Below are 26,702 nucleotides of genomic sequence, written 5' to 3' on the forward strand. Positions count from 1 at the left end.
AGTTTGAACTCTTGTGAGCCTGAGTGCTTTTAAAGCTTTTAAAGGGAAGCTTTTAGCTAGCATTAGGGAAATGCCAGATACTGACATTTCCATTTCTACCTAAGCAGTGGCAATAGACAAGAGGAATGAAGGGTCTTTAGAGGTCCTTCTTATCAGGTGGGAAGAATTTTCTGGGGGTAAAAATATACTCAGACACAGTTTTAAGTTTAATTTGCATTATTAACATTTTCTCCATCGTCCTTTTAAATCTAGACAATCAACAACACAATAAATCATAACTTGATTTGCAGCTGTTCAATTTTCAAAGTATAAATATTGACAATGAAAATTAATCAATCTGTTTACAAGCTCTAGTACATCTCTGGGTGAAAACTACTGACCTATGGGTTTCATTTTACACAGTACTCCTTTTCATGTATTCTAGTCTCAATAAAATTGGACTATATGTGCACAAACTGTCTCCCTTAATATCAAATGAGCCTGGTCCATAGTAAGCACTTAATAGATACTTATTGATTTATTGATGGATACAAAATGTCCTCCTGACCTTGACTAAACTTAGACTTATATGATGGATGCAGGAGACCAGGTTCCCTGGAATATAAACTGACCTAGGAATGGAACATGGAAAAATGAAGAAAGATGTAGCTGTTGTTTGTTGCAAATAAGGTACAGTTCAAGGGGCCAGTATAGGGCCTGAGTTAAGTTGCTAAAGCCTTCCTTGCAAGGTCACCTCTTCTTGTCTCTCCCTCCACAATCCCACTTCATTCCACAGAATCTCAGTTACTGGAAAGATTTATATTCAATTACTCCAACTCAAACACCCATAAGAAAGCTCTTATGACAACATTTCCAACATATGGTTATCCAGCCTTCTTTGCCAAGCCCGTAGCTCCTGAGACAGCTCCTTCCAGTTCTGGACAGCTCTAATTGTTAAAGAAGATTTCCTTGATATTGAGCCCAAATGTGATCATTAGCAACTTCTCGATGTTCCTGAGATTGCTCTGGAGAAAAACTCAAGAAGCCTAACTCCCTATGTGACATGCCCTTGAGACTCTTCTCCAGACTGAACACCCCCAGTTTCTTTGGAAATTTCTGATAAAAATAGAATAATGTTTCACCTTTCACTGCCCCCTAACCCTCCTCCTTCCCTGATTCCCTTTTTCTCTTCCTCCTTCCCTTTGTCTTCCCCCTTTTACCTGTTTCTTCTCTTTTCCCATCCCTCATTTTTACAACTTTTCCTCTCTTTCTTCCTTCTCCTCCTTTCTTGCCTCCTCTTTACCTCTCATCCCTTCCTCTGCCTTTTTTCTCCCCTCCTGTTTTCCCCCATTCTTCCCCTTCCCCCCTCTCTTCTCCATCCTCTTCTTCTCTTTCCCTTTTCCTCTTCACTTCTTCTACTCTCCTTTCTCTTTTCTACTTCTCTTCTCTCCTATTTATCTTTTCTTCCTCTTTTTTTCCTCCTCCTTCCTTTTCTTCCTCTTCCCCCTCTTTTCTCCTTTATTCTTTCCCTCTTCCCTTCCTTTTCTTCTTTTCCATTCTTTTTTCTCCTCCTTCGTTCTTGCTCCTTCTTCCTCCCTTTTCTTTATCCTCTCCTCATTTTCTTCTCTTCTCCTCCATTTTCCTTTCTCCTCCTTCATCTTACTTCCTTCATTTTCCTTTCTCCCTTTCCTTTTCCTCCCTCTCTTCCTCCGGGATACCTCCTGTAGTGCGGAACTCTGCCGCCAGGAGACATAAGAGTGATTGAGGAGAAAGAAAGCGATCTGAGAGGGCGTTGGAGGCGAGGTCCTGTCAGCTGAACGCTGCAGCACATGATCGCAGCCGGCCGGTCTCTTGAGTCACATGACGGAGCCGGAAGAGGCCCGGGAATGGCTCTGGGGAGGGCACTGAGGCTGGAGGCCGAGGCTGGAGGCGGGAACAGGTGAGTCAGGATGCTCTGGAACTGGGGTGCGCTGGACCGGCATCCTTCCAGGAGATGCTGGGGTCCAGACCAAAGTCCCCCACCTGGGTGTCAGTCCGTGGGGCGGTGGCAAGGGGCGTTTCCAGGGCGGGGCTCGAGAAAGACTAGAGGGACGGAACTGGGTGTGTGTATATCTATGTGTTTTTGTGTGTGTTTCCACGTCCGTTTCTTTGTGAGGCTTTTTGTGTGACATTTTGTCCGTGGTTGTGTAACTGTCATTGTCTCAGGGTGTATAGGCGCAGTCACAGTGAGATCGCCTTGTGTGTTTGTTTTTTACCGCTTGTGTTGATGGATCTCTCAGTATGACCTATACCTGTCTGTATCCTGGGTTTATAGAGTGATGTTTTGTGTGTACATGCGTGGGGGACGAGGCATCGTCTCTGGAGAGGAGTAACTCTACTGAAATGCTGGAAACGAGAAAGGAGTCAGCCCTGTTATAGAAGAGGGCAGAGGAGGAAGGGGGAAAAAATATAATTAGCTTAGTCCCATTGCTAAAGATGCCTTCATGCTGGCTTCTTGGACTGTTTCTCCATCACTGCCACACCCTTAACGAAGCTGTTTGCATAAGTCTTAAAACACGAGAGCTCTTGGGACCTTAGGACAGCTTCAGGTTAGCCTGTTCATTTTAAAGAGGAAATTGAGGGGGAATAACTTGTCCAGGGTTACACAGTGAATCAGTAAATGAATAGATACTAACCCACCTAAGTAATTAGAGTCTATTGTATTCTGCCCAAGAATTTGTCATTGGATGTGGCCTGAAGGAAACATTGCTTTCTTTCCCCACCTCTTCTTTCCGGACCTTCCCCAGTGTTCTTGTAATTTTGAACTGTAACCATTTGGGTTTGTGGTTTCCTTGCGATCACCAGCAGAGAAGCAATTACTCGTGATTTCCTCTAGACTTTCATCCTCTCCTATATTTCTTTTCTTTTCTTTTTCTCTCTCTATAGTATTTTATTTTTCCAAATACATGCAAAGATAGTTTTCAACATTTACCCTTGCAAAACTTTATTCCAAATTTTCTCCTCCCTTCTCCCCTAGATAGCAAGCAAACCGATAGAAATTAAAACATATGCAATTCTTCTAAATATATTTCCATATTCTTCATGCTATGCAAAAAAAAAATAGCAAAGGGGGAATCTCTCTTCATATTTCTTCTGTTAAGCCATATAGTAATGAGAATCTTATGTTTTTAAACAGAAGATTGAATATCAGAAAGGGTGGAGAAGAAATTTCCTTTGAGAATAGCTACAATGTTGACAGAATGTTTTACATTTTTTTATTGACTACCATATTTGAAACTCTGAGGATACAAACAAAAAGATGTAATGAGTGCTGCTCTCAAAAAGCTGACTCTTCTCACTTGTTACTTCTTAGAAGTGTTTAATCATCTCCCAAGTTGTTAGTGTTTGCTCTCTCTTCAAATTACCTTGTATTTACTTATTTGTTTGCAAATTGTAGCCCTTTATAGGATGTAGAGGCCTTAAAGGCAGTGACTTTTTCATTTTTTTTTTTAAGTTTTTTTCCCCGTGGTAGCTTTTTACAATATTAACACTTATTGAACTGAAATAAATTATTAGTTGGGGGAAATAAAAAAAATTCCTCAAGAAGGTAGCATTTGATTTAAGTCTTGAAAATAAGGATTCACTACATTAGCGTTGCAAGATGTGTGTAATCACAACCAGAGATAAAGTTCAAAGAAATGCAAGGAATCTGGAGGTGGGGTGTTCCTGAACCTGTTTTTCCCAACTTAGTAGCAACATAAAGTATATAATATGAAAGGGAATAATGTCAAATAAATCTGGAAGATATTCAAATAATTTTAAGGATATGGAAGTTGTATAATTCCAGGACTAACATTTCTCATTCATCCAGTTTTGGGCAAAGGTTGTAAAAGCTGAAACTATCTTTAGCTGTCCTCCCCCTCCTTTTAAGTTGATAGGCTTGCCTGGAAATGTAATGATGATCATGATAGATAGCTTGGTATAGAAAGAATACAGAGTCATCCAGGAAACCTGGATCTATCTTCCAGACCAGGTGTGTTTCATTTGTCCAAACAAGGAACTAACTAGGCATTAGTCATTCTAAATCAGGACTACACAGTAGACTTTTAGAGCCAGCTGTCTTAGAAACAGTTTTTTTACCTGGAGCTAGGGAGCAATAAAGTCATTAGAGAGAAATGGACTTTAGGGATGATCCATGTAAACTGTATCCTTTTATAATAGTTCAGGAAATTGAGATTCAAAGATGTGAAATATCAAAGATTTTATACCAAATTAGTAGTGGAAATTAAAGTACACTTGAGATCTTCAGACATTGAATATAATGCTTTTTATAAGCACTTTTTCCTCTATTTTATTTTCAGTCATCACTTAAATTGAAGCTAGATATTATTTTGTATGGCTATTAAATATAATCAGGATTCTATTTAGAGAATTTTATAAGATCCAGTTAGTAATGATTAATAAAATTCTTTGTACTTAAAAGCTACTTTGATTTGGCCTAAAACTATAGCTAGAGGAGAAGCTTGTGCTTGTGAAGGAAAAGTTCATGCTTTGCACAGCATGAAGAATATGGAAATATGTTTAGAAGAATTGCAATAATGTTTAATTTCTATCAGTTTGCTTGCTATCTAGAGGAAAGGTTAATAGTAAACTGGATCTCTGTGTTTTGTAATGAGTATAACAGACGCTGCCCTAACAACAATATCAAGTATTCCTTCTTTTACTTATCATTTTTCAAATTTATTTTCCAGCTCCTTTTGTTAGACAACTTTTCTTTGAGCTCATCTTTTGAAGCAGGTGTGTTAGAAGATGGGATATTTAAGGCTGAACTTCAGCTTTGTGAGGTTTTAATTATTTTTTGCCTCATCTTTAGATAATTTATTGCAAGTTAACCTAATCCTCTCCTTCCTTCTTCCTCCTTTTTTCTCTTTCATTATCTTGTATAATGGTCCCATTATTCTTAAGGAAGCAGTTATTTGTATTCAGTTAGCACATCCTGGTAATTCTACCTTGATATTGTCTTCCTCTTTCTGTTGCAACCATATCACTAGTATAAGATTGTACTTCTGAAATAGTCCTTTTCCCTTCCAGTCTGTCCTACATATGCCATTGAATTAATCATCCTTAGATACATTTCAAAATATGTCACTTCTCTGTTCAAAATCCTTCAATAGGCCTCTTTTGCCCACCAAATAAATCCATACTTCTTATCTTGGTATTAAAGACCCTTAACAATCTGACTATATAGGTCAGGAATTATTTATTATGGTCCAGACACTATGCTAAGCATGGGGAAAAACAAAGAAAGGCAAAAGACAATCCCTACTATAAAAGAGCTCTTGGTATAATGAAGAGACAAAAATCTAAGCAACTATATACAAATAAGCTATGTACAAAATAAATTTGAAATTATCAAGAGATAAGGGTAGGTTTTAGAGTAAAAGGATTATGAAAGGCCTCCTGTAGAAGGTAGAATTTTAGCTACAACTTGAAGGAAGCTAGGGAAGATGAGATTCTATTCTATTCATGGGGTATAGCCAGTGAGAACATCTAGAGTCAGGAGTGTCTTGTTTTGGGAATAGCAAGGAGTATCACTTGAGTGCAAAGTATGTGGAGGGATCAGGGGTGAATAACTTATAAGAAAATTGGAAAGGTAGGAATTTATAAAGGTTATAAAAAGCTATGAATGGCAGAAGATTTTATATTTGATCTTGGAGGTGATAAGGAGCCATTGAAGTGAAGTAAGAAAACGATATGGTCAGACTTGTCCTTTAGGAAGATGACCCTTGACAGCTTAGATGAGGATAGCCCAGAGTGGAGAGAGATTTATGGCATGGCGATCAACTAACAGATAATTATAAAAATTCTGGTATGAGATAATAAGGGACTCTGCTAGGGTGGTGGCAGGATAGTGGAAAAAAGGAAGAAATGTCTCAAAGGCAAAATTGACAAAACTTGGCTACAGATCAGATATTGAGGGAGGAGGAGAGCAAGAAATTGAGGGTAACACCTAGTTTCTGAGCCTGGGTTACTGGGAGGATGGTAGGCCTTTTGACAGTACTAGGAAAGTTTGGAAGTGGGTGGAGAACAATAATGAGTTTAGTTTTGTATATGTTGAGCTTAAGACATCTATAGAATATCTATCTTGAAATGTACAATAGCAATTGGAGATGTAAGGCTGGAGATTAGCAGAGGGGTTAGGGTCACATAAGTAGATTTGAGAATCATCAGGAAAGAGGCAATAATTAAATCTACAGGATCAGATAAGATCATCAAATTAAATACTATAGAGAGAAGATGGCTCAGAGTAGAGCTCTTTAAGATTTCCAAGGTTAACAGGTGTGACTTGGATAAATTTGAGAAAGAGTAGTCAAAAAAATAGGAAAAGCAGGAGAGAGAGTAGTGTCACAAAAAGAAGAAAGTGATTAACAGTGTCAAAGATATAGAAATATCAACAAGGGTGAGTTTTGGGAAAAGGCTGTTATATTTGACAATTAAGAGATTAATGTTAACTTTAGAGAGAATAGTTTTGATTAATATGATGTTGGGATCCAAACTATAGACACTTAGAGTGAGAGAGAAAAAGGTGAAGACATTTTCTCAGCTGTTTGGCCACGAAGAGCAGAAGAGAAATGGGACAGTCACTAGTGGGAATGAATAGATCAAGTGATGGGCTTTTCAGAATGAGGAGACATGGGCATGTTTTATAGGTACTAGAGAAGCAACCAATAGGGAAAGTTTGAAGATAAATGAGTGGGTAGAAATGATAGAAATCTGCTGGAGAAGACAGAATGGGATGGAATCACTTGGGCATGAGAATGCCTTGGCAAGGAAAAGGGCTCCTTTTCTGTGTGATAATAGTGGCAAGAGTCATCTAAATTGTGATTAGGAGAAGTGGAGAAGAGGAAGCTCTGGACAAATTTTCTCAAATTTTTTCAGTGAAATATGAAGCTATATTTTCAATTGAGAAGGAGGGAAAGAGACAATTATGGAAAGTGTGAGGAGAGATTAAAAGGTTTGAAAGAACTGCTATAGTGAACTAATTTGGGGGTGTTAAAGGAATGCCCTGAAACAGTGAAAACCCAGTTGAAATTTTCATTATAAATTTGTAGTGGATCCATTCAGCATGATTTCATGATTTTTCTACAGCTTCATTCAGTAGTAGCATATGTGTGGTATTGAAGGCAGTGGATGAGAGGAGTGATCCAATGCTGAGGCTTAGCAGGACAAAGTCAGCAATGCAACAAAGGAGCTAGAGCCATTAGGGAATAGTGTAGTGTTGCACTGATTCACTAAGTAGTCAAGATAGGGAAAGGAGAAGAGTGCAGCTAGTGCATGTCCTGGGAAAGAATTAAATGTTAAAGGAGACAGTACAGAATGGTAATGATAGAAGGAGAGCTTGAAAGTGGCAATGGGGAGCAAGGCATAATCCAACTCTAACACTTCACTAGTAAGTCAAAGGGAAGTGAAAGTGCAGATAAGAGTGGTAGGGTAGACTGTCATCAGAGGGGTGAAGGATGAGGAGCCAGCTAGAAGATAGCAGGAGTAGAAAAGCAAATGATTTAAGATGAAAACAAGTTTATTGACCATGGAGTAGGCATTCCAGAGAGCACAGTGGAAGAATTAAGTTGTTTTAGGGTGAAACATTGTGGCATGGACGTGGAGTTGAATATTAGAGAATAAGGGATCTGGCAGCTGTGAAGAGAAAATGGGATTTGAATGATGACTTCAAGGTATTCAGAATTGCTGGCATTAGGCAGATTATATCCATGGGAGAGTTTGTTAATCTTTGAGGAATGAATTGCAATCTACCTTTTCAGTCATATGTTAAAGGGTATTTGCTTCTACCTGTATTTTCTTCCAGTTCCATTAGAGTACTCCTTTCCCAAAATGCAAAACTAGAATTTTCCAGCATATGTGCTACTTATTCCCTAGGATCCCAACCTCGTCTTAAAATGCATTGTAATGATTCTCTTACAATTCTTCTCCATTTCCGTTATTCCACCCCCCCCCCACCTCTCCACCATACACATACACAGGTAGAAATGATTTTCATTTCTTCAGTTTTATGTAACTACTGTATTTCTCTTGAGCTCTTATTCTATTTGATATTACACTGTTGAATATTGTATGGTATTGCATATTTATATCTTCCTCAAGCCAAGCATAGAGTATGCATTTAGAAGACAGTTGTTAAAAAAGAAGGCATGTGTGGCACTTCCTTTGGGTTAGACACAAAGGTGTTATTGCTGAAAATGCTTCTTTTCTTTTCTTCACACTAATTTGAAGATTCAAGACCAAGTTGAGTCAAAGGGTACTTGGTATTTTCATTTTCATCATGTAACCATGTTCAAATGCAACTTTCAAGAGATATATGGCTATTTAATCCCTAGTCCATTATTCCTGATTTTACTAAAGAAAAAAAATTTGGTGGTCTAGTTGTCTGTTTTCTCTATTCATTCACGAATCTCGGAACTGCAAGAAACCCAGAAGAATATCTGACTAAATGAACACTGAGAAGCTTCTATAGCATCCTTAACAAGCAGTTATCCAGTGATTAGGAACCCATGAGCTTTTCTATCAATCCATTTTATTTTTGAACAAATTCTAATAGTATGTTCCACAATATCCATATATATATATATGTTTATTGTGGTTCTTCCCTCTTACTCCATCTACTCTTCCACCCAAAATTTTCTTTTATTTATGCCAACCATTCCCAGTTGCTTCAGTTGTTTTGTGTGTGGCATAGAATTCTCTTACACTCTTATGTACTTCTAAATTTGTTTGTCACTTCCCTTTATGTAATGGAAGGATCTAGACTAGATACAGTTTTGTGGTCAAAATCAAGCAGTTTCTAACACTGTAGTTTTCTTATAATGTTAGTTCATATTAGGTTTTTTTTTTTTTTTTTTTACTTCCATGGCATGCTATTACTTTATAATGATCTTTCAGTCAGTTAGAAGCTTTGTCTTTTTTAAATGAATTATATTTTTCCTTCATCATATCTTTTTGTACTTGATTCTTTGAACCCAAAGTTTAAGTGACACTGTGACTTTAAATTTTCCCTATCATTAATGTTCATTTTATGAGTCTTACTAGGTTTGGCACAGTCTTTCATGATCTTTTTGTTCTGTTCTGTTGTTCAACATATTAGTGATTACTCCCAGCTTCATGTCATCCACAGATTTAATAAATGACTAGCATTTGATCATTTGATAATTAAATATCTTTCATTCACAAGGCACTGAATGTGCTAGATGCTGGTAGTGATATAAAAATAAGAAAGACACAGTCCCCACTTTCAAGGAGCTACAATTTAGCAAAAGTAATAAGGAGATTATATTTTGAAATGCCTTCCAAAATTAAATGATGGGGAAAAAAGAGCAATGCCATCAGTATAGCACCTGGTTTCTATCTGACATGTTTAGAGGACTATTATACCATTCCATAAGGCAAAGGGCAACTATGAACAGTTAGAAGTGATACCTCCAATATATGATCTTGTAGCAATTTGTACTACTATCTATTAAGCTGTAGTTGGATCTTTTCTTATTAGCTGTGACTGAATTTGACTTTGTTCAGTGTGCTAAATTTAGAACAAAGTTAATAGTAATTGCTCCCTAGATGACCTTGAGACCATATCAATGTTTACCAAATTTCACAAGCTTCAGTAGCTATAATTGGTGAAAGGTTGCTGATAAAATCTATTCTTATCATCAAAATACATATTGTGATTCTTGATACTTTTTATATATCTGTCTCCTTTAGAACCTTGTCCTGAATATGGCCTTAATCATAGATAGGAGGAGTACAGAATGCTGTGAGATCAAATATTAGAGAGTTCACTTCTAGATGTCCACAATTGCTTTCTGTCTAATAGAGTGACACAAAAGTATGGAGCTCTATACAAATGTTATCTTAGAAACTTCATGTCATAGTGTTTTTCTTCCTTTTCATAATGTTTGACACTGGAAAGATTTCTCCTTATTGCTACTGTGTAGATGCAGGCTTTCACCACCTCTTGCCTAGACTATTGTAATAGCTTGCTATCTAGTCTCCTATCTTAAATTCCTTCTCCCTTATTACCTTAAGAACAGGTCTTACCCATGTTACTCCTATTCAGTGAACTCCACTGGTTATCTCTAGGATCATATTCTATATTTGGCATTTAAAGTTCCTCACAGTCTGGTTTCTTCCTATTTCTCTAGTCTTATATTTTATTCCTCTCTATGTATGAGCTAGTGATACTGACCTCCTTGCTGTTCCTCACAAAATCTGCCATTTTTCAAATACATGCTTAACTAGCCATATCCCATTCTTTCATTCTTTCCCCCATACTACTGTGTACTAGCTTCCCTCGATTCCTTCAAATCAAGCTAAAATCTCACCTTCTATAAGAATCCCTTTCTAATACCTCATGATGCTGGTACCTTCCCTTCAAGATAATCTTCATTTTATCAAAGATATCTATATCTTGAATATATATAGCAGGTCTTTAATAAATATTTCTTGACTTGACTATATTAGTTGGTTAGGATAGGTGACCTGTGGCTTTTGTTTTTCTTATGATAGATGTTTCTATCCAATAAAAACAATGTTAGCATTGCTTATAATTTAGTGGACTACAGGCTATGACAAATTCTCATTAGATAACTGTTGGAATCTTTACAAACTGCTAACTCATTAGAGTTGATGTTTTGGGCCAGAACCTGAAACAAAGTATTAAGTAGAACTAATTGATACAGTGCTTGTGTTCACACCTTTACTCACTGGAGTTCACAGGTATGGGAGATTCACAAAGTAAATTGTGTAACTTTGTGAATTCACACCTCCCTTGAAGCTCTTAAGGCCAGAGAGCACTCTGGGAGGAAACCCATAATCCCTCTCTCTTGTATCCCACAATTCCTCTCTCTCATATATAAGATACAGACAGAGGCTCTCAGACAGAATTCAGCCAAATTACATGAAGAGAAGAGCGTCAAGTCAGGAGAAGCCATGAGTCGGAGCTGAGCTGAAGATTGAGAAGGCTCTCTCAGAGGCAAGACAGATTCAACTTGGTGCTGGCTCTGGAGGCTGAAGAAAGCAGAGGCAGAAGCAAAGGACAAAGCGGCAAGAGCTCTTGGAACCAAGCAGAGAGAAAGGCCTCTAAGAATCTAGCTATCCGGGCCCAAGGAAAGCGACAAGACTTGGAAGGAGAAATAAACATTTGTATTTTTACCAGCTGGCTGCATTTGGGGTAATTATTGATCTGAACTGATACTAAGGCTGCCTCCAGAAAACCTCCCTGAGAAACCTACCTTCTCCTAGAGAGAACCATCTCATATTATATATTTTAAAGAAGAAAAAGAACTCCACAGATAACCAAGTCTAGGTTTAATGCCTGACTTAGGTCTAAAAAGTATTAAATAGGGAAAGTTCAGAAGAGATAAATTTGTATGTTGGATTTCTTCTCTATCAAATGCCACTGAGATCTTTTGCTTCTTCAGTTTATGGAATTGACCACAAGGATACTCTAGGGCAGGGATCCTCAAACTTTTAAAATAGGGGGCCAGTTCACTCTCTCAGACTGTTGGAGGGCTGGACTATAGTAATAACAAAAACTTTGTTTTGTGGGCCCTGGGTGAGGGGGATAATCGTTCTCAGCTAATTCTAAATTGAGCATACTAATCTAAGAATTAGGAGGCCTGGGTTCTTTAATTCCAGGTCTATCAACTGTGTGATTATATCATGTCAAAGAGGCATGGGGAAGCTAGGTGGCGCAGTGGATACAACACCCACCCTGAAGTTAGGAGGACTTTAGTTCAAATCTGGCTTCAGACACTTAACACTTCCTAGTTGTGTGAACTTGGGCAAGTCATTTAATCCCGTTGTCTCAACTCCTGCCCCCCCCCCCCCCAAAAAAAAAAGGGCTTTCTTGGTCATTTGCTGAATAAAGAGGTTGGGCTCCATGTGCTCTAAGGTTACTTTTTATCACTGTTTTATGTTCTAGGACTCTTTCTGGTTCTGATATCTTTCATTTTTCCTTTTCCTTTCCCTTCCTCTAATAGGTTTGAAATATCCAAACAAGTAATCTTAACTTATGAATATCTATTTAAATAATAGATTCTATCCATTATGTTGTAAATACTAAACTGGTTATAATGACTCTTGAATAGCCCCTTTTCAGTGTCTGAGAAGACTTACAGGTTACTCTTTCTTTACTTGGGCTGCAGTTGACTTTATCCAGTGTACTAAATTTGGAATAAAATGAAATGATAATACTCCTTGAATGACCTTGAGACTACAAATGTTTGCCAAACATAAGCTTTAGTAGCCAAAAAATGCAGCCTGTGTTACTTAATAAGCACTTTTTGTGTATCTCTATCACTTGTTTTACAAAAGGTATTATTCCTGGAGGTAAGAGTACAAAGTACCATGAGATCAGATATTTGAGAGTTAGCATCTAGATATTTGAAGCTGCTCTCTGTTTAATGTAAGGCAATGAAACATGGAGCCTTATACATAGGTCAAATTAGAAACCACCTAATACAATATATTATAGTGAGAGAATTTTTTTCCATAATATTTGGTGTTGGGAAGAAGCCTAGTCATTTCCTCCTTCTTTTAGAAAAATTTCTTATGCTTTCTGGGAAGGAAAAACAGTTTTAGCACTGCTTATGGTTTAGTGGACTGTAGGCTACGACAGATTCTCATTAACTCTTTAAATTTAGATCCTGGCTCAATTTTGAAGAGTATTACATGAGGATTGAGAAAAGATTATTAATTTGACTAGCTACTATTCTAATAGAGAAGAACAATAATCAACTATGTACATGCAAATTATGTACAGGGCAAACTGGAGGTACTCTGTGAGAAAAGGCACTCATATTAAGGGGAATTGGGAAAGGATTCTTTCAGAAGAACAGATTTTACCTAGGACTTTAAGGAATTCAGGAAATCAGGAGATGGAGGTGAGGAAGAAGATCACTGAAAGCATAAGGGATACTTACTGAAAATGGATGGATTCAAGAAATGGAGTCTCTCACACAAGAACTGCAAGAAGACTGGTGTCATTAGATCCTGGAAGGAGAGAAGTAAAGTGTAAAAAGATTAGCATTGAAGAAAGAAGCTGAGTTAGTTGTTCACTTGTTTTAGTCGTGCCCATCTCTTCCTGGCCCCATTTGGGATTTTCTTGGTAAAAATGCTGGAATAGTTATAGCAGGTTTTAAAAGGGAAACAGAAGAATTGAGCTAATAGGGAGCATTGGAGTTTGTTGACTAGGAGGGTGAATGTATCTTTAGCAAAATCACTGTGGAGTCTTTTTTAGAAGATGGATTAGAATAGGGAGAGATTGATGCAGATAAACCAACCAGAAGGCTATTGTAATAGTCCAGGCATGATCATAGTAATCAAGTTTTACACCAGGTTTGTGGAATATCACAAGACTTGGGACAATGGAATATATATAGATAGTAGATAAGATTTGGCAATAAATTAGATATGGCTAAAGAGAAAGAGTAAGGAAAAGAGAATGACAGGTTGTTGGGTTTTTTTTAGCCATATAATATATTGTTTGCATTACTTTCTTCTTTTTTTTTTTTAATAACTTTTTATTGATAGAACTCATGCCAGGGTAATTTTTTACAACATTATCCCTTGCATTCACTTCTGTTCCAATTTTTCCCCTCCCTCCCTCCACCCCCTCCCCCAGATGGCAAGCAATCCTTTTACATGTTGAATAGGTTACAGTATATCCTGGATACAATATACGTGTGCAGAACTGAACAGTTTTCTTGTTGCACAGGGAGAATTGAATTCAGAAGGTAAAAATAACCCAGGAAGAAAAACAAGAATGCAAGCAGTTTATATTCATCTCCCAGTGTCCTTTCTTTGGGTGTAGCTGCTTCTGTCCATCTTTGATCAATTGAAATGAATTAGCTCTCTTTATTGAAGAGATCCACTTCCATCAGAATACATCCTCAAACAGTATGGCTGTTGAGGTATATAATGATCTCCTGGTTCTGCTCATTTCACTCAGCATCAGTTCATGTAGGTCTCGCCAGTCTTCTCTGTATTCATCCTGCTGGTCATTCCTTAGAGAACAATAATATTCCATAACGTTCATATACCACAATTTACTCAACCATTCTCCAATTGATGGGCATCCATTCATTTTCCAGCTTCTAGACACTACAAACAGGGCTGCCACAAACATTTTGGCACATACAGGTCCCTTTCCCTTCTTTAGTATCTCTTTGGGGGTATAAGCCCAGTAGAAACACTGCTGGATCAAAGGGTATGCACAGTTTGATAACTTTTTGAGCATAGTTCCAAATTGCTCTCCAGAATGGCTAGATGTGTTCACAATTCCACCAACAATGTATCAGTGTCCTTGTTTTCCCACATCCCCTCCAACATTCCACATTATCTTTCCCTGTCACTCTAGCCAATCTGACAGGTATGTAGTGGTATCTCAGGATTGTCTTAATCTGCATTTCTCTGATTAATAATGATTTGGAGCATATTTTCATATGTCTATAAATAGTTTCAATTTCTTTTGTCTGAGAATTGTCTGTTCATATCCTTTGACCATTTATCAATTGGAGAATGGTTTGATTTCTTATAAATTAGAGTCAGTTCTCTATATATTTTGGAAATGAGGCCTTTATCAGAACCTTTGATTGTAAAAATGTTTTCCCAGTTTATTGTTTCCCTTATAGTCTTGTCTGCATTTGTTTTGTTCGTACAAAAACTTTTCAATTTGATATAGTCAAAATTTTCTATTTTGTGGTCAATAGTGATCTCTAGTTCTTCTTTGGTCATAAATTCCTCCCTCTTCCACAGGTCTGAGAGATAAACTATCCTATGCTCTTCCAATTTATTTATAATCTCATTCTTTATGCCTAGGTCATGAACCCATTTTGACCTTATTTTGGTGTATGGTGTTAAGTGTGGATCAATGCCTAGTTTCTGACATACTAATTTCCATTTTTCCCAGCAATTTTTGTCAAATAGTACATTCTTATCCCAGAAACTGGGGTCTTTGGGTTTGTCAAACACTATATTATTAAAGTTATTGGCTGTTTTTTCCTTTGAATCTAACCTATTCCATTGATCAACTAGTCTATTTCTTAGCCAATACCAGATGGTTTTAGTAACTGCTGCTTTATAATATAATTTTAGATCTGGTACAGCTAGGCCACCTTCATTTGATTTTTTTTTTTCATTAATTCCCTTGAAATTCTTGACCTTTTGTTTTTCCATATGAACTTTGTTGTTATTTTTTCTAGTTCACATTACTTTCAAAACTGTCCCACTTGTTAGGAGCTTATTTTAACTTTCTTCTGTTCTCATGAACTTTAAAAAATAAAACAAACCAAAAACCATTTCAGTGACCTTCTTTTGGAGCATCATTATTGTCTCCTTCCCACCATTCCCCGCTCTTAAAAAGAAAACTAGAGAAATAAAGGGGGAAAACTTTATGATAAGTAGGCACACTAGCAACATGAGCTTGCATAGTGTTCATAGTGTTCTTTGCACGATTTTTTTCTGTGTCTTGAATCCATTCCCTGTCAGGAATTTTGAATAATTTATGTCCTCATAGGTACACTCTAGAGTGTGTAGACATGATGTTATTATATTGATCTGAGTTCTTCAGTCTTTTAAAGTTGTTTTTCTTTGCAGAGTATTGTCCTTATACAAATTGTTCTAATTTTGCTCATTTTACTCTGCTTTAGTTCATAGTGTCAAGGATTCTCTGAAATTAAAAAAAAAATACTGATATATCTTATCTGAGCTTTTTAAAAACCTCTTTTTACCCAAGAAATTTTTATGTCACCCTGGGTATATATGTATATAAAATTTTAAAAAGCAAATATTTACTAATATTAAATCATGATTTTGTAACCCCCACATTCAGTTACATGATACCCTCTGTGGTCCTGATCTATAGTTTAAGTAGCTTTGTCTTACATTTTCTTCTATTTTTTCTTTTGATTTTGTTCTAATATTTCTTACTGTTTCATGAAGTCATTGATTTCTGTTTGATCTATTTTAGTTTTCAGACAACTTCTTATTGGGTGTTCACTATATTTTTTTCCAGTTGTTTATTTTTCTGACTCTTTTCTCAAGAACTTTTATTTATTTTTTTATCTTGTTTCATTTCTTCTGTATTTTCATATAGTTCTTGTGGAAAATTCTTTTGTTTTTTTCCTTTTTGCTTTGAGTTGCTATAGTTGTTGCAGTTATTTAACTCTCATTCTTTTATGAGATCTGCAGATCTACAATAATTTTTTATATTGATTGGCATCTTCTTTGGTTGATTTCCAACCTCCTTAGTTCTCCAACCTTAGTTCCTAAACTAGGGCTTTGTGCCAGGGCCAGGTTCTGCAACCTTCTATGCTTTTGGTCAGCTCTACTTAGATTTTCATTCTGGGTCATCTGGATTCGTGGGCAAGATGATTATATCTCCTTGTATCATGGTGGATCAGAATGTTCTATCTTCAGGGCCCTTCATGGTGTCTCAGGTCAAAATAGTAATAATCTTAGAATCTGAGGGCATTTGTTCTGTCCTTGTCTAGGTGCCACCATACCACATTGATTTCTTATACTTATATCTGAGCTTTGTAAACTTTTTCCATACACAACCTCTTTTTTCCTAAGTCATTTCTTAAGTCATGTCCCTCATCTACCCTAGATTATGAGCCTGAAAAACAAAGCATTGAGGGGATTTGTGAAATCTCTAGGAGATAGTAACCTCCTAAAAAGGAAGAGATGATATTTTATACAATCATTGCAGTTTTCCAACTTAAAAAAGGGCTTTGCACATAACAGGCAATTAATAAATGAACTAAACTGAACTGGAATGTTTGAAGAACTTTGTGAATAACAAAGAATCATCCTCTGCTGGCATGGGCCTGAAACAGTCTTTTCTGGAGATTAGAGAATTGACCAGACTGGAGCAATTCCTTCTGGCACTAACATTTTAGAATCCACATTTTTTTTTTTTTGGGGGGGGGGGGGATAAGGGATGACAGTTATATAAAAGACTTAGTGTTTAATTTGGAGTCATTGATATCTGTTTGATTTATTCTAGTTTTCAGGGAATCTGTTACTTAGATAAAACTTGCCACATTTTCTTCTGAGGAGGATGACCCATTCCTCTTGTTGACTCACTACCCATGTTCCTGGCCTGGTTTTGATTGCTTGTTTACATTTGTTAGAGGCTTCCTTTCCTATTTGCCCATGGGCTTCTGGCTGACTTTTTTTGTGCAGTTCTGGGGTGACAGAAGACACTTATTGTGGATTTGCCAATAATTTATTTGATCTACCACCAATTTTGGCCTTTTTTAGAGCTTAATGGAGCTAAGGCCTCCAAGTCTCCCAAATCTTGGCCTATTGAAATGTAGTTAACTAGTAGGTTGTATTCTTAGTGTTGCAAGTACTAACCTCAAATTGGTCATTATGATTTTTGAAGAAAAGGAATGTATTCAGATCTCTTTTTCCTATGTATCTTGAATGATTTACAGATAGGTTTCTCTTCTCTATACTTATGATCATAGTTGACTTTGTTCAGTATACTCATTTTGAAACAAAATAAAATAGAGAACGAGCTCCTCCATAACTTTGAAGCCATATTTGTAATTGTCAAATTCAAGAAGCCTAGGAGGCTTATTGGTGAAATGTTGCTGTTAAAATCCATCTGTGCAGCCAAAAAAATTCAGCTCTTACCTCATAGCTATCTTTTATATATCTCTTTTCTTTTGTACTTTTTGTATCTATCTTATTTGTATCTATCTCTATTGTGTCCTGCTTTATAGAGCCCTCGAGTTGGGGTGACAAAACGTACCATGCTTTTAAGAGCCCCCATGCCGGAGTGATTAAAATATACCATCCCAGTGGAGAAGTGATGAGGTGGGACTCCTGAGGATGGTAGAAAAATGGAGTCTATTTATTTCAAGGATTTTCCCTTTTTATACCCTCATATTCTTATGTAACCAAAACACTGGGCATGTGCCAAGAATATACTGTACATGGTGTGCCACCTCGTATCACTCTTTGCTACTTGATATCACTCTGCTTCAATCACAACACAGCTTGTTACTGCCCCTTGATTTCTCTGAAAGGCTGAGAGTCCATAGGGGAAATGGAAAACCAAACCAGATATTGTTAGCAGGTTCCCTTTGGGCTGAAGGGTTTTATATCTCACCTAGAGTTTCCCCACTATGTTCTATAAAAACATAGAATAGCCATTCATATACTTGAAGAAAGAGTTCATCTCTTTCTAAATTTTTCATTTCCATTTTCCTAACCATCCTGTCCTTTTAACAAATCTTCATGTGGTGTGGATTTTTATTTCCTCACATTGTCTTTATAAAATTATAATTTTATATATTAGAAATTATATTATAGAAAAAATATATATTATAAATTATAAATATTATATATTATATTATAAAATCTTCTTACTCCAAACATACCTCAACTTTTTTTCTCCTAATATGTGGCCCATGTAATTAAACCTAATACTGCAAATATGGCTTCCTGGATGAATGATAGACTTTTCCTTTTAGCAGTTGGTGTTTGATGCAATTAAGAGGGTGAAAGGTACATGGGTAAGAACCTGGAAGCCAGTGATTTCTGTCTCTTCATTAGATCTTTGAGACCGTAAAGCCCTTCCATAGGATTTTACCAAGCAGACAGAATGTCACTCTTATAGGCAAGCAGAACCTTACTGCCTACTTTGGAGAGGGTCTAATAAGGCAGTTATTCCCATTCAAACATTCAAGGACCCTCCCAATGTTTTCCAAGTCATCCTTTGGCAGAAATGAAGGGCAATAGCTACCAAAATGTGGTCTTGCTATATTCAACTGAGAAATAATTGCTTTTCTTTCCCCTCTGTAGTGTCACAAAGGCAGACCATGTACATCTTCTTCCCTTCTACAATTCAGATACACCATTATTTTCCCTTTTCCCCTCATCCTGACAAAACAGAGCTTCCCCTTCATCTCTACAAACATCTCTGAGAGGGAGGGAGGGAGGGAGGGAGGGAGGGAGGAGGGAGGGAGAGAGAGAGAGAGAGAGAGAGAGAGAGAGAGAGAGAGAGAGAGAGAGAATAGCAGTAATGCCTCTCCATTCCAGTCTTTGGGACATTTGTACTTCCAGAACTGTTATTTCTGCCATCTCTTTTTAAAATTTTTTTTATTTCATTAAATATCTTCCAGTTACTGGTAAAAATAATTAACAATCAATCATTCTTTAAAATTTTAAATTTCCAGTTTCTCTTTCCCTCCACCAGAAGGCAAGCAATTTGTTATTGATTATATATGTGAAATAATGCAAAACATTTCCATATTAGCCATGTACCATTTACTTCTTAGAATCACTGGAGTTAATGGAAGCAGAAAATTAAAGGCTCAAGGAGTTAGGGTCTCTAGGTGCTGTGATGACTGCGTAAGTACTCTGGATATTTTAAAATCAGCTGGAGTCAGGATCAGCAAAAGTCCTTGATTTTTATTCTTTATTGAAGGGAGAGGTGAGCTTGTGGACACAGGAATCTCCTCTTTCTTCTCTCACTTCCAATGCTTGTCCTACTCCACCCTCTAAATCCTCCTCAATCTCTCTATACCCAAACAGATCAAACCTGCACAGAGTAGTGGGCAGGGCCATTCTTTCTCCAAGCATATGCTAATAAAGTATTGTCCAATTGGTAATTAGCCTTAAGTGCTCAGACCTCAGTGCATCAACTCAGGTTCAGCCCATTCATTACAAGTTGCCCCTATTTAAAACTGAAACATGAGGGGGAAACAATTTGATATCTCTCTGTGGACCCCAGTGGAAAGTTCTTTCTTTCCTATTTAACACCCTTTCAAGTCTCACTTTTGACTAGTTTCTTATCTCTAAATGTGTTGTGAATTTAGAAATTTATAAATATTCTCAGAAGAAGCACAGCATAAAAGCAGTGAGCTTTGTCCAACCATGTGTACTTTGTACCTGAGAAGTTTCATATAGTTCCAGGTCACAATGCTGTACTTAATATATAAGTAGTTGGCACTATTAGAAACAGCAGCCATGGCTGCTCCTACCCAAGAGACTACTAAGGGGCTAGAGTTAAAAGCCAAGGCTAGTGAAGACCTTAACCCTACTCCTGTTCCCCCAGCCACTATGTCTACTCAGCGACTTCGGAATGAAAACTATAGTGGCTACAGTTCTACAGAAGTGAGCCCCACTGAGTCCCCTTCCGATGGACTAGATGACTTCTCTGGCTCAAGCTCCTACCAGCGGTTTGGAGAAACCAATGGGACAACGTAAGTGGCATTCTTATTTTGCAGAGGCTTTTGTTCCTGGTTATGGATTTGCAAAACCTGCTTTGGACTATTTTCTTCTCTTTATCAGTAGCTCTTAATCAGTATGGTATATTTGTGTAATTCTGTTTTACAATTAATATAGTTGAGGTATAGGGAGATTGTGTTAATGACTAAGTCAAGTTTGAAAATCTTTGCCCTTGAAATATAGTTTGCTTCTTAGATTTTGTTCTTTCCAGGTCTGCTGGTCCTATGAAGCTATGGGTCATTTAAAAAAAAAAATTGAACACTGATTTCATTAACATAGGGAACATAGAGTGAGGAAACTCCTTATATAATGAACTAGGAGTGGGGGGACTAGGAGAGGTCTGTTGGAGATGAGATTTGAATTGAGTCTTGAAGATAGCCAGAGAAGCCAGGAGGCATTAGGGAAATGGAAAGGCATTTTCAGTAGGGGAGATAGCCATTGCAAAATGCACAGGAACAGGAGATATTGACTTGGATGAGGACCAGAGAAGAGGCCGATTTGCCTTATTACTCAGTATGGTACTGGAGGAGGGGCAGTATTCATTAAGACTAAGAAGTAAAGAGTCATGTTGTTGAACGGCTTTTCTAGCCAAAGGAGCTTGTATCTTATCCAAAAGCAATAGAGAACCTCTGGATTTAATTGAATAGGATAATGACATGGTCAAACCTGAAGGGCAAAAAAAAAATCATATATGAATGTATGATTCTTTTGTTATCTTACTGGGGAAGCACTTCGACTGTCTATTTGTTATCCCTCTTTATAAAGCTGTCCACAATACATTTACAAATTAAAAATTGGAGGCAGTTTTGCTTAGAGCAACAGTAATATCAGTGAAAATTATTCCTTCCTTGCTGTTCTTTCAAGTAGAAAGATTTAGGGGCTGAGTGTGAACAGTGCTAAATGGTATTGTAATGGATCTTCCTATCCCCTACTCTAGCTCCAGTGGGTCCTTGTTTAATTTTAACAATTAAGTAAAAACTGTTCTATTTTGTACTTGCAACTGAGCCTCAACCTCCCTTTTTAATCTTATGGAATTATACCTTCCTTACCCTGCCAATACATACTGTAGTCCAGCCAGACTTTTCAAACTCCTAGTCAGCAAGGAGTGTGGTAGCGCACTAAACAGAAATAGGAATGTTAGAAGAAGGATTAAGTTTAGAGAATAACATGATTTCTGCTTTGGATATGAAAGGGCCCTGCTTGAAAGATATGTAGATAGAGAAGTTTAGCAAGTAATTATTGGAGGACTGGAGTTCAGAAAGTGAGGTAAGATCTGAATATATAATTTGGAAATTATCTGTAGATGATCTCTACAGATGTAGAAAATTTGCTTTAATTCATGGGAAGTAGGAAAAGAGAATTCAGGAAAGATTTCTGACCATTTGTCACTAATGCTTAGGTGATGGGAGAGGGATGAAGAGCTAGCAAACAAAGAGGTATAAGGAAAGCCATAAAGAGGGTGGAAACTTAAGGTAAAAGAGAATGTCAAGGAAGATTGAGTCTTGGTAGCACTGGAAGCAGCCATGAATCAGAAAATCTGAGAATTAAGTATCAATTTAGTGGGGAAGACATTGGTAGCCATGAAGAAAGGTTCCAATTCAAGATGTGGGTTAAAAACTGTTCAGGGAGTGAGCTAGTAGACAGAGTGAGGATACAGTTTTAGGAGTGGGACAGTAGAGACCAAAAGAGAAATAACTTAGAAGGTAGCAGGGTCAAAGGAATGAGACTGATTTTCGCCTGTTTGTTCAGACAACTGGGAAGGAGGCAGAGAGAAGGTAAACATAAACATAAATGAGAGAAAGGAACATAAGGAGAGGGAGCTATGCTGGAGAATGACAAGGAAAAGAACGACCTCTTCCTCAGATACTGGAATAAAGGAGGAGGGGGTGGATGATGATATTGAAGAGTTTGGAGGTACAAAGTAAGAGAGGTGAGAAAACTTATAAAGTCCTTTGTTCATATCAGTCTTCTGATGTTAGATAGTGCATGTGTTATTCCCATTTTACAGATAATGAAATTTATCATTTTTTCTACTATTGTAGATCCTGCTATTATTCTTTATTATTCAAGAAGCATTCCTGATTAGCTTTTTGAGTATTTTTTTTTTTATTTGCAGATCTTCTCTGTTCATCTTTTATTCTTAGGAATGTCCTTCAATTTAGGTTTCAGGTGCTTGTACTGGATGCTTGGTACTATATTCATAGGCCTCTGCAACACACAAGTTTTGCATATGCTCAGAGAGGACCGTGGAACTGAGAGAGACAGCTTGAGGGATACCTTAACCTGCTGCTTTGTTTTTGTTCACCAAGTGCTGGAGCTGCAGCCAAGCACTTGAACGTGGGGTATCCATCTCTCCACTCTAACCCTCCATTATCTCTCTTCATCACTACAGATGGTTCCAAACCTTGATCCACTTATTGAAAGGGAATATTGGCACAGGTCTCCTGGGGCTGCCCCTAGCAGTGAAGAATGCAGGGATCTTGGTAAGAGGAATTTATGCTGCAGAAAGGAAGGAGGAATGCCATAGCTCTCTGGAGAATAGATGTTGGAGTTTTTTCCCCCAGTAATAAAATATTTACTAGAGCAAGCAAAAAGGAATGCACATCTGAAAGAAATCTTCACAAGTGTCACAAAATCTGGTAGTTCTGGATACTTTTATAAACAAGATTAAAAAAATCATTTCAGTAAAAAGGTTATTGTGGCAAAAGTAAAGAAAAAAAGATAATGTACAATTGAAATTAGATTTTTAAAAACTGCTCAGGTTTATCTTTAATTAAGAAACATCTTAGGCCTAGGGAACAATTTCCGGAGTAGTCCCTAATCATAGTAGCTCTGGGCACAGCTTCCCACTCTCTCACGAATCTGAAGAGCCAAAGTACTGCTTCCCAAATGTTGGAAGAACACCTGTAAATCATGTCATAAACTTACAAGATTGTGCCTGCTTGCTGTCATTTGTGAAATCCAAAACTCACAGAACAGAGAGCCTGTCACCTCACACTAACCCTTACCTGGCTACTAGAAAAAAAGAAAAAAAAATCTGTTAGGAGTTGGGAGGGAAAAATCACAAAAATACCCCAAACTACAGAGTACATGTCGGTACTCTACAGTTAGTTTTCAGGATGACCTGAACTGGCCCTTCAATACCTAAATAGGATTTCAGGAGCAGATTATGGCTGCCTCCTAGGAGAGTGGATTTTGATTGCTTTTGTTCCTTTTGGGAGATGTAGGAAGGTTCGAAGCTGTTATTTCATTAGAATAAGGAATTTGAGAAATAAGAACTCTAGTAAGGAAATGTAGCTTAGCTAAGTGGCAGAGTAGAGAGAATGATGACCTGGAGTCAGGAAGACTAATTTTCTTGAATTCAAATCTGGCCTCATAAATGTACTAGCTGTGTGACTCTGGGCAAGACACTTAACCCTGTTTGCCTTAGTTTCTTCATTTGTAAAATGAGCTGGAGGAGGAAATTGCAAAGCACTCCATTATCTTTATCAAGAAAACCCCAGATGGGTCACAAAGAATCAAATGTGACTAAATAATAAATATAGAAACTCATTCACAAATGCATATGGTAACTTATCTTAAGTCTTCAGAGACTAGTTACCTAAAGTACTGAGAAGTTGAGTGATTTACTCTCATAGTTACACAGCATATATCAAATTCAGTACTTAAACCAGGTCTTTGTGACTGCAAGGGTAAGCTTCTATTGGTAAGCTTCTATTTGCTGTACCACATTACTTCTCTTATGTTTTCATAGTATTTTTAATTTGAAGTGTTTTTTGTTTTTATTTTTTGACTGATTCAAATGACCTTCTTGCTAAAAAGCAAATTGTACATATGGCTGCTGGGCAGGAGGCCCAATGTTTACTGAGAGTACTGACTTTTTAATATCAGTATTTTGTATATTTCTAGGAAGGCTCTTGGCTAATTTCTCATCTCCTCTATTCTGCTCATTTCTTAAATTATTGACTCCTATTGTTTTTTGAGATATTTTTCGAGTAGATCTTTGTGTTCAGAGATATCTTAATTTCCTTTAATCCAGAAACTCAGTTTGTCTGGTAATTGCTCTTAAGGTGATCCTTAAAAATTTTACTTTCCATTTAATCTCTAGAGTCATTAGAGATCCTTACCTATCTTTCCCTGTCATTGCTCAACCCTATTATCTTAGATTTTATTTTTCGTTAAAAGATTAGATATTCTCAAAAGAGTGCTAAAGGTCAGTCCATTTCCCATATTGTAGAATGACTCTTTATCATGTTCTGCTCTTTAGGACTGCCTAAAAACTTTCTACTTGGAATTGGAATTAATTACATTTTTTCTTAAAATAGATTTTATTGCTAACTTTTGCTTTTACATGACCTAGATTTTCCCCTTTATCCTTCCTTTTCCCCAGAGAGCCATCTCTTGTAACAATTTTTTTTAAAACAAGAAAAAAAGAAAAAGATAAAGAAAAAATTCAACAAGACACCAAGTAACAATAAAAAAAAGCCAAACTCCCAGAAATTACATGCAATGTTCCATGTCTATGAACCTCAATTTCTACAAAATAGTACATACCTCAGTGACATTTTAATCAGTTACATGACTAATCTTTTTTTTTTAATAGCTTTTTATTGACAGAATATATGCATGGGTAATTTTCAATTTCATTGACCCTTGCAATCACTTCTGTTCCAACTTTTCCCTTCCTTCTCTCCACCCCTTCCCCTAGATGGCAGGCAGTCTCATACATGTTAAACATGTTAAAGTATATTTTAAATACAATATATGTGTACATATTTATATGGTTCTCTTGTTGCACAAGAAAAATCAGATTTAGAAAGATAAAAAAAAACTGGGAAAAAAAACAAAAATGCAAGCAGCATGACTAATCTTTTAATGTTCTAATGTTATTTTTGCTCTCTTTTCACCTAACTTTCTTTTTCTAGATGGGTCCTCTCAGTCTGTTGCTTATGGGCATTGTAGCTGTGCATTGTATGGGCATCCTGGTGAAGTGTGCTCATCACTTCTGCCAGAGGTAAGACACACTTGTCTCTGTTCTTAGATGAACATCTATCCTTTGGAATTTAATAACAGTCTTAGTTCCATTGAATTTTATTAAAGTTGTTTCTTTTCTAACTCATACTCACTGCTTATGTAGGTTATATTAATGTATAACTTTTACCTCTTTGAATATAACTGTTCTATATATATGTTCTAATTTATAGCTTTCTCTGAGTGTTTCATAGTCTTTATTTTAGGACCTTTTAGTTAAGGCATTTTGTAAAGACCATATTCTAATTCTGTGTTCTGTATACATTGAAGTTGATTAATGACTACCTAATAGAGAGTAGGATGGCAGTTTAGTTAGGGAACCAATGTAATATTTCTCTATTACAAATAATTAGTAATAGAAAATAGTGATTATATTGTTTCTTTTATGTATTCTTCTTTAGCATCCAGCCACCTTGATTCTTCTTGACTTGAAGTAAATGGGTGTCTCTTCTAAGAAAGTTTCCTATTTGTTTAGGGGAGAGGACAGGAAGGATGAAGTTTGACTAGTCATAATGCTACTTAGAATCCTAGTTTCTCCATCCCCCAAGATAAGATGCTTTTCAAGAAATATCTGGATCACTATTATTTTCACATTTCAGTTGGTCCAGGTTTTAAGAGTGATACCCTGTACATGTAAGGCACTATTTTCTGCTTTGCCAGTGCCATTCTTCTTGTGCCATACAGGTCCCTGTTATTGGGGTAAGTGAGCTCTTAGTTTGGGTTTTTTTCTCTTCCACAGGCTACATAAACCCTTTGTGGACTATGGAGACACAGTGATGTATGGGCTGGAAGCTAGTCCCAGCTCTTGGCTTCGGACTCATTCTTTATGGGGAAGGTAATTAATAAATATGTGTTGATAGTTTTATTGTTTGCTTGATGAAATATAAAATGTGACTTTCAAGTATGTGTATATGTATGTATATTCTGTGATACTTTCTATCCTAGTGCTCTTATTAATTGCCTACTGTGTGCCAGGTGCATTATTACACTCTTTATTTGTGCTACACAAGTAAAAAAGCATAAGATGCATCTTACTTTTTTTTTTTTTTTAAATTTAATTTTATTTAGTAATAACTTTGTATTGACAGAATCCATGCCAGGATAATTTTTACACAGCATTATCCCTTGCAATCACTTATGTTTCGTTTTTTCCCCTCCCTCCCTTCTCCCCCCCCCCCCCCCAAGATGGCAAGCAGTCCTATATATGTTAAATATGTTGCAGTATATCCTAGATACAATACACATTTGCAGAACCGAACAGTTCTCCCGCTGCACAGGTAGAATTGGATTCAGAAGGTAAAAATAACTCAGGAAGAAAATCAAAAATCAAATAGTTCACATTCATTTCCCAGTATTCCTTCTTTGGGTGTAGCTGTTTCTGTCCATCATTTATCCAATGA

At 36.9% G+C, this 26,702-nt stretch overlaps 1 protein-coding gene across 2 annotated transcripts in view; it reads left to right on the forward strand.

Moving 5' to 3' along the window:
* The first annotated feature begins 1,434 nt into the window (after positions 1–1,434).
* LOC127550110 (proton-coupled amino acid transporter 1-like) overlaps positions 1,435–26,702 on the forward strand; it is a 65,707-nt gene continuing 40,439 nt past the window's right edge. The window contains exons 1-5 of one of the 2 annotated variants that reach the window (XM_051978743.1): positions 1,435–1,918; positions 20,099–20,246; positions 22,664–22,754; positions 25,197–25,285; positions 26,042–26,137. In XM_051978743.1, coding sequence (XP_051834703.1) covers positions 20,104–20,246; positions 22,664–22,754; positions 25,197–25,285; positions 26,042–26,137 — 419 coding nt within the window. In that variant the 5' untranslated portion in view covers positions 1,435–1,918; positions 20,099–20,103. Of the gene's footprint in view, positions 1,919–19,978; positions 20,247–22,663; positions 22,755–25,196; positions 25,286–26,041; positions 26,138–26,702 lie in introns of those variants that run through there. The other variant, XM_051978742.1, reaches the window with a different exon arrangement.

The sequence above is a fragment of the Antechinus flavipes genome, chromosome 2, assembly GCF_016432865.1.
Source record: "Antechinus flavipes isolate AdamAnt ecotype Samford, QLD, Australia chromosome 2, AdamAnt_v2, whole genome shotgun sequence".
Lineage (NCBI taxonomy): Eukaryota > Metazoa > Chordata > Mammalia > Dasyuromorphia > Dasyuridae > Antechinus > Antechinus flavipes.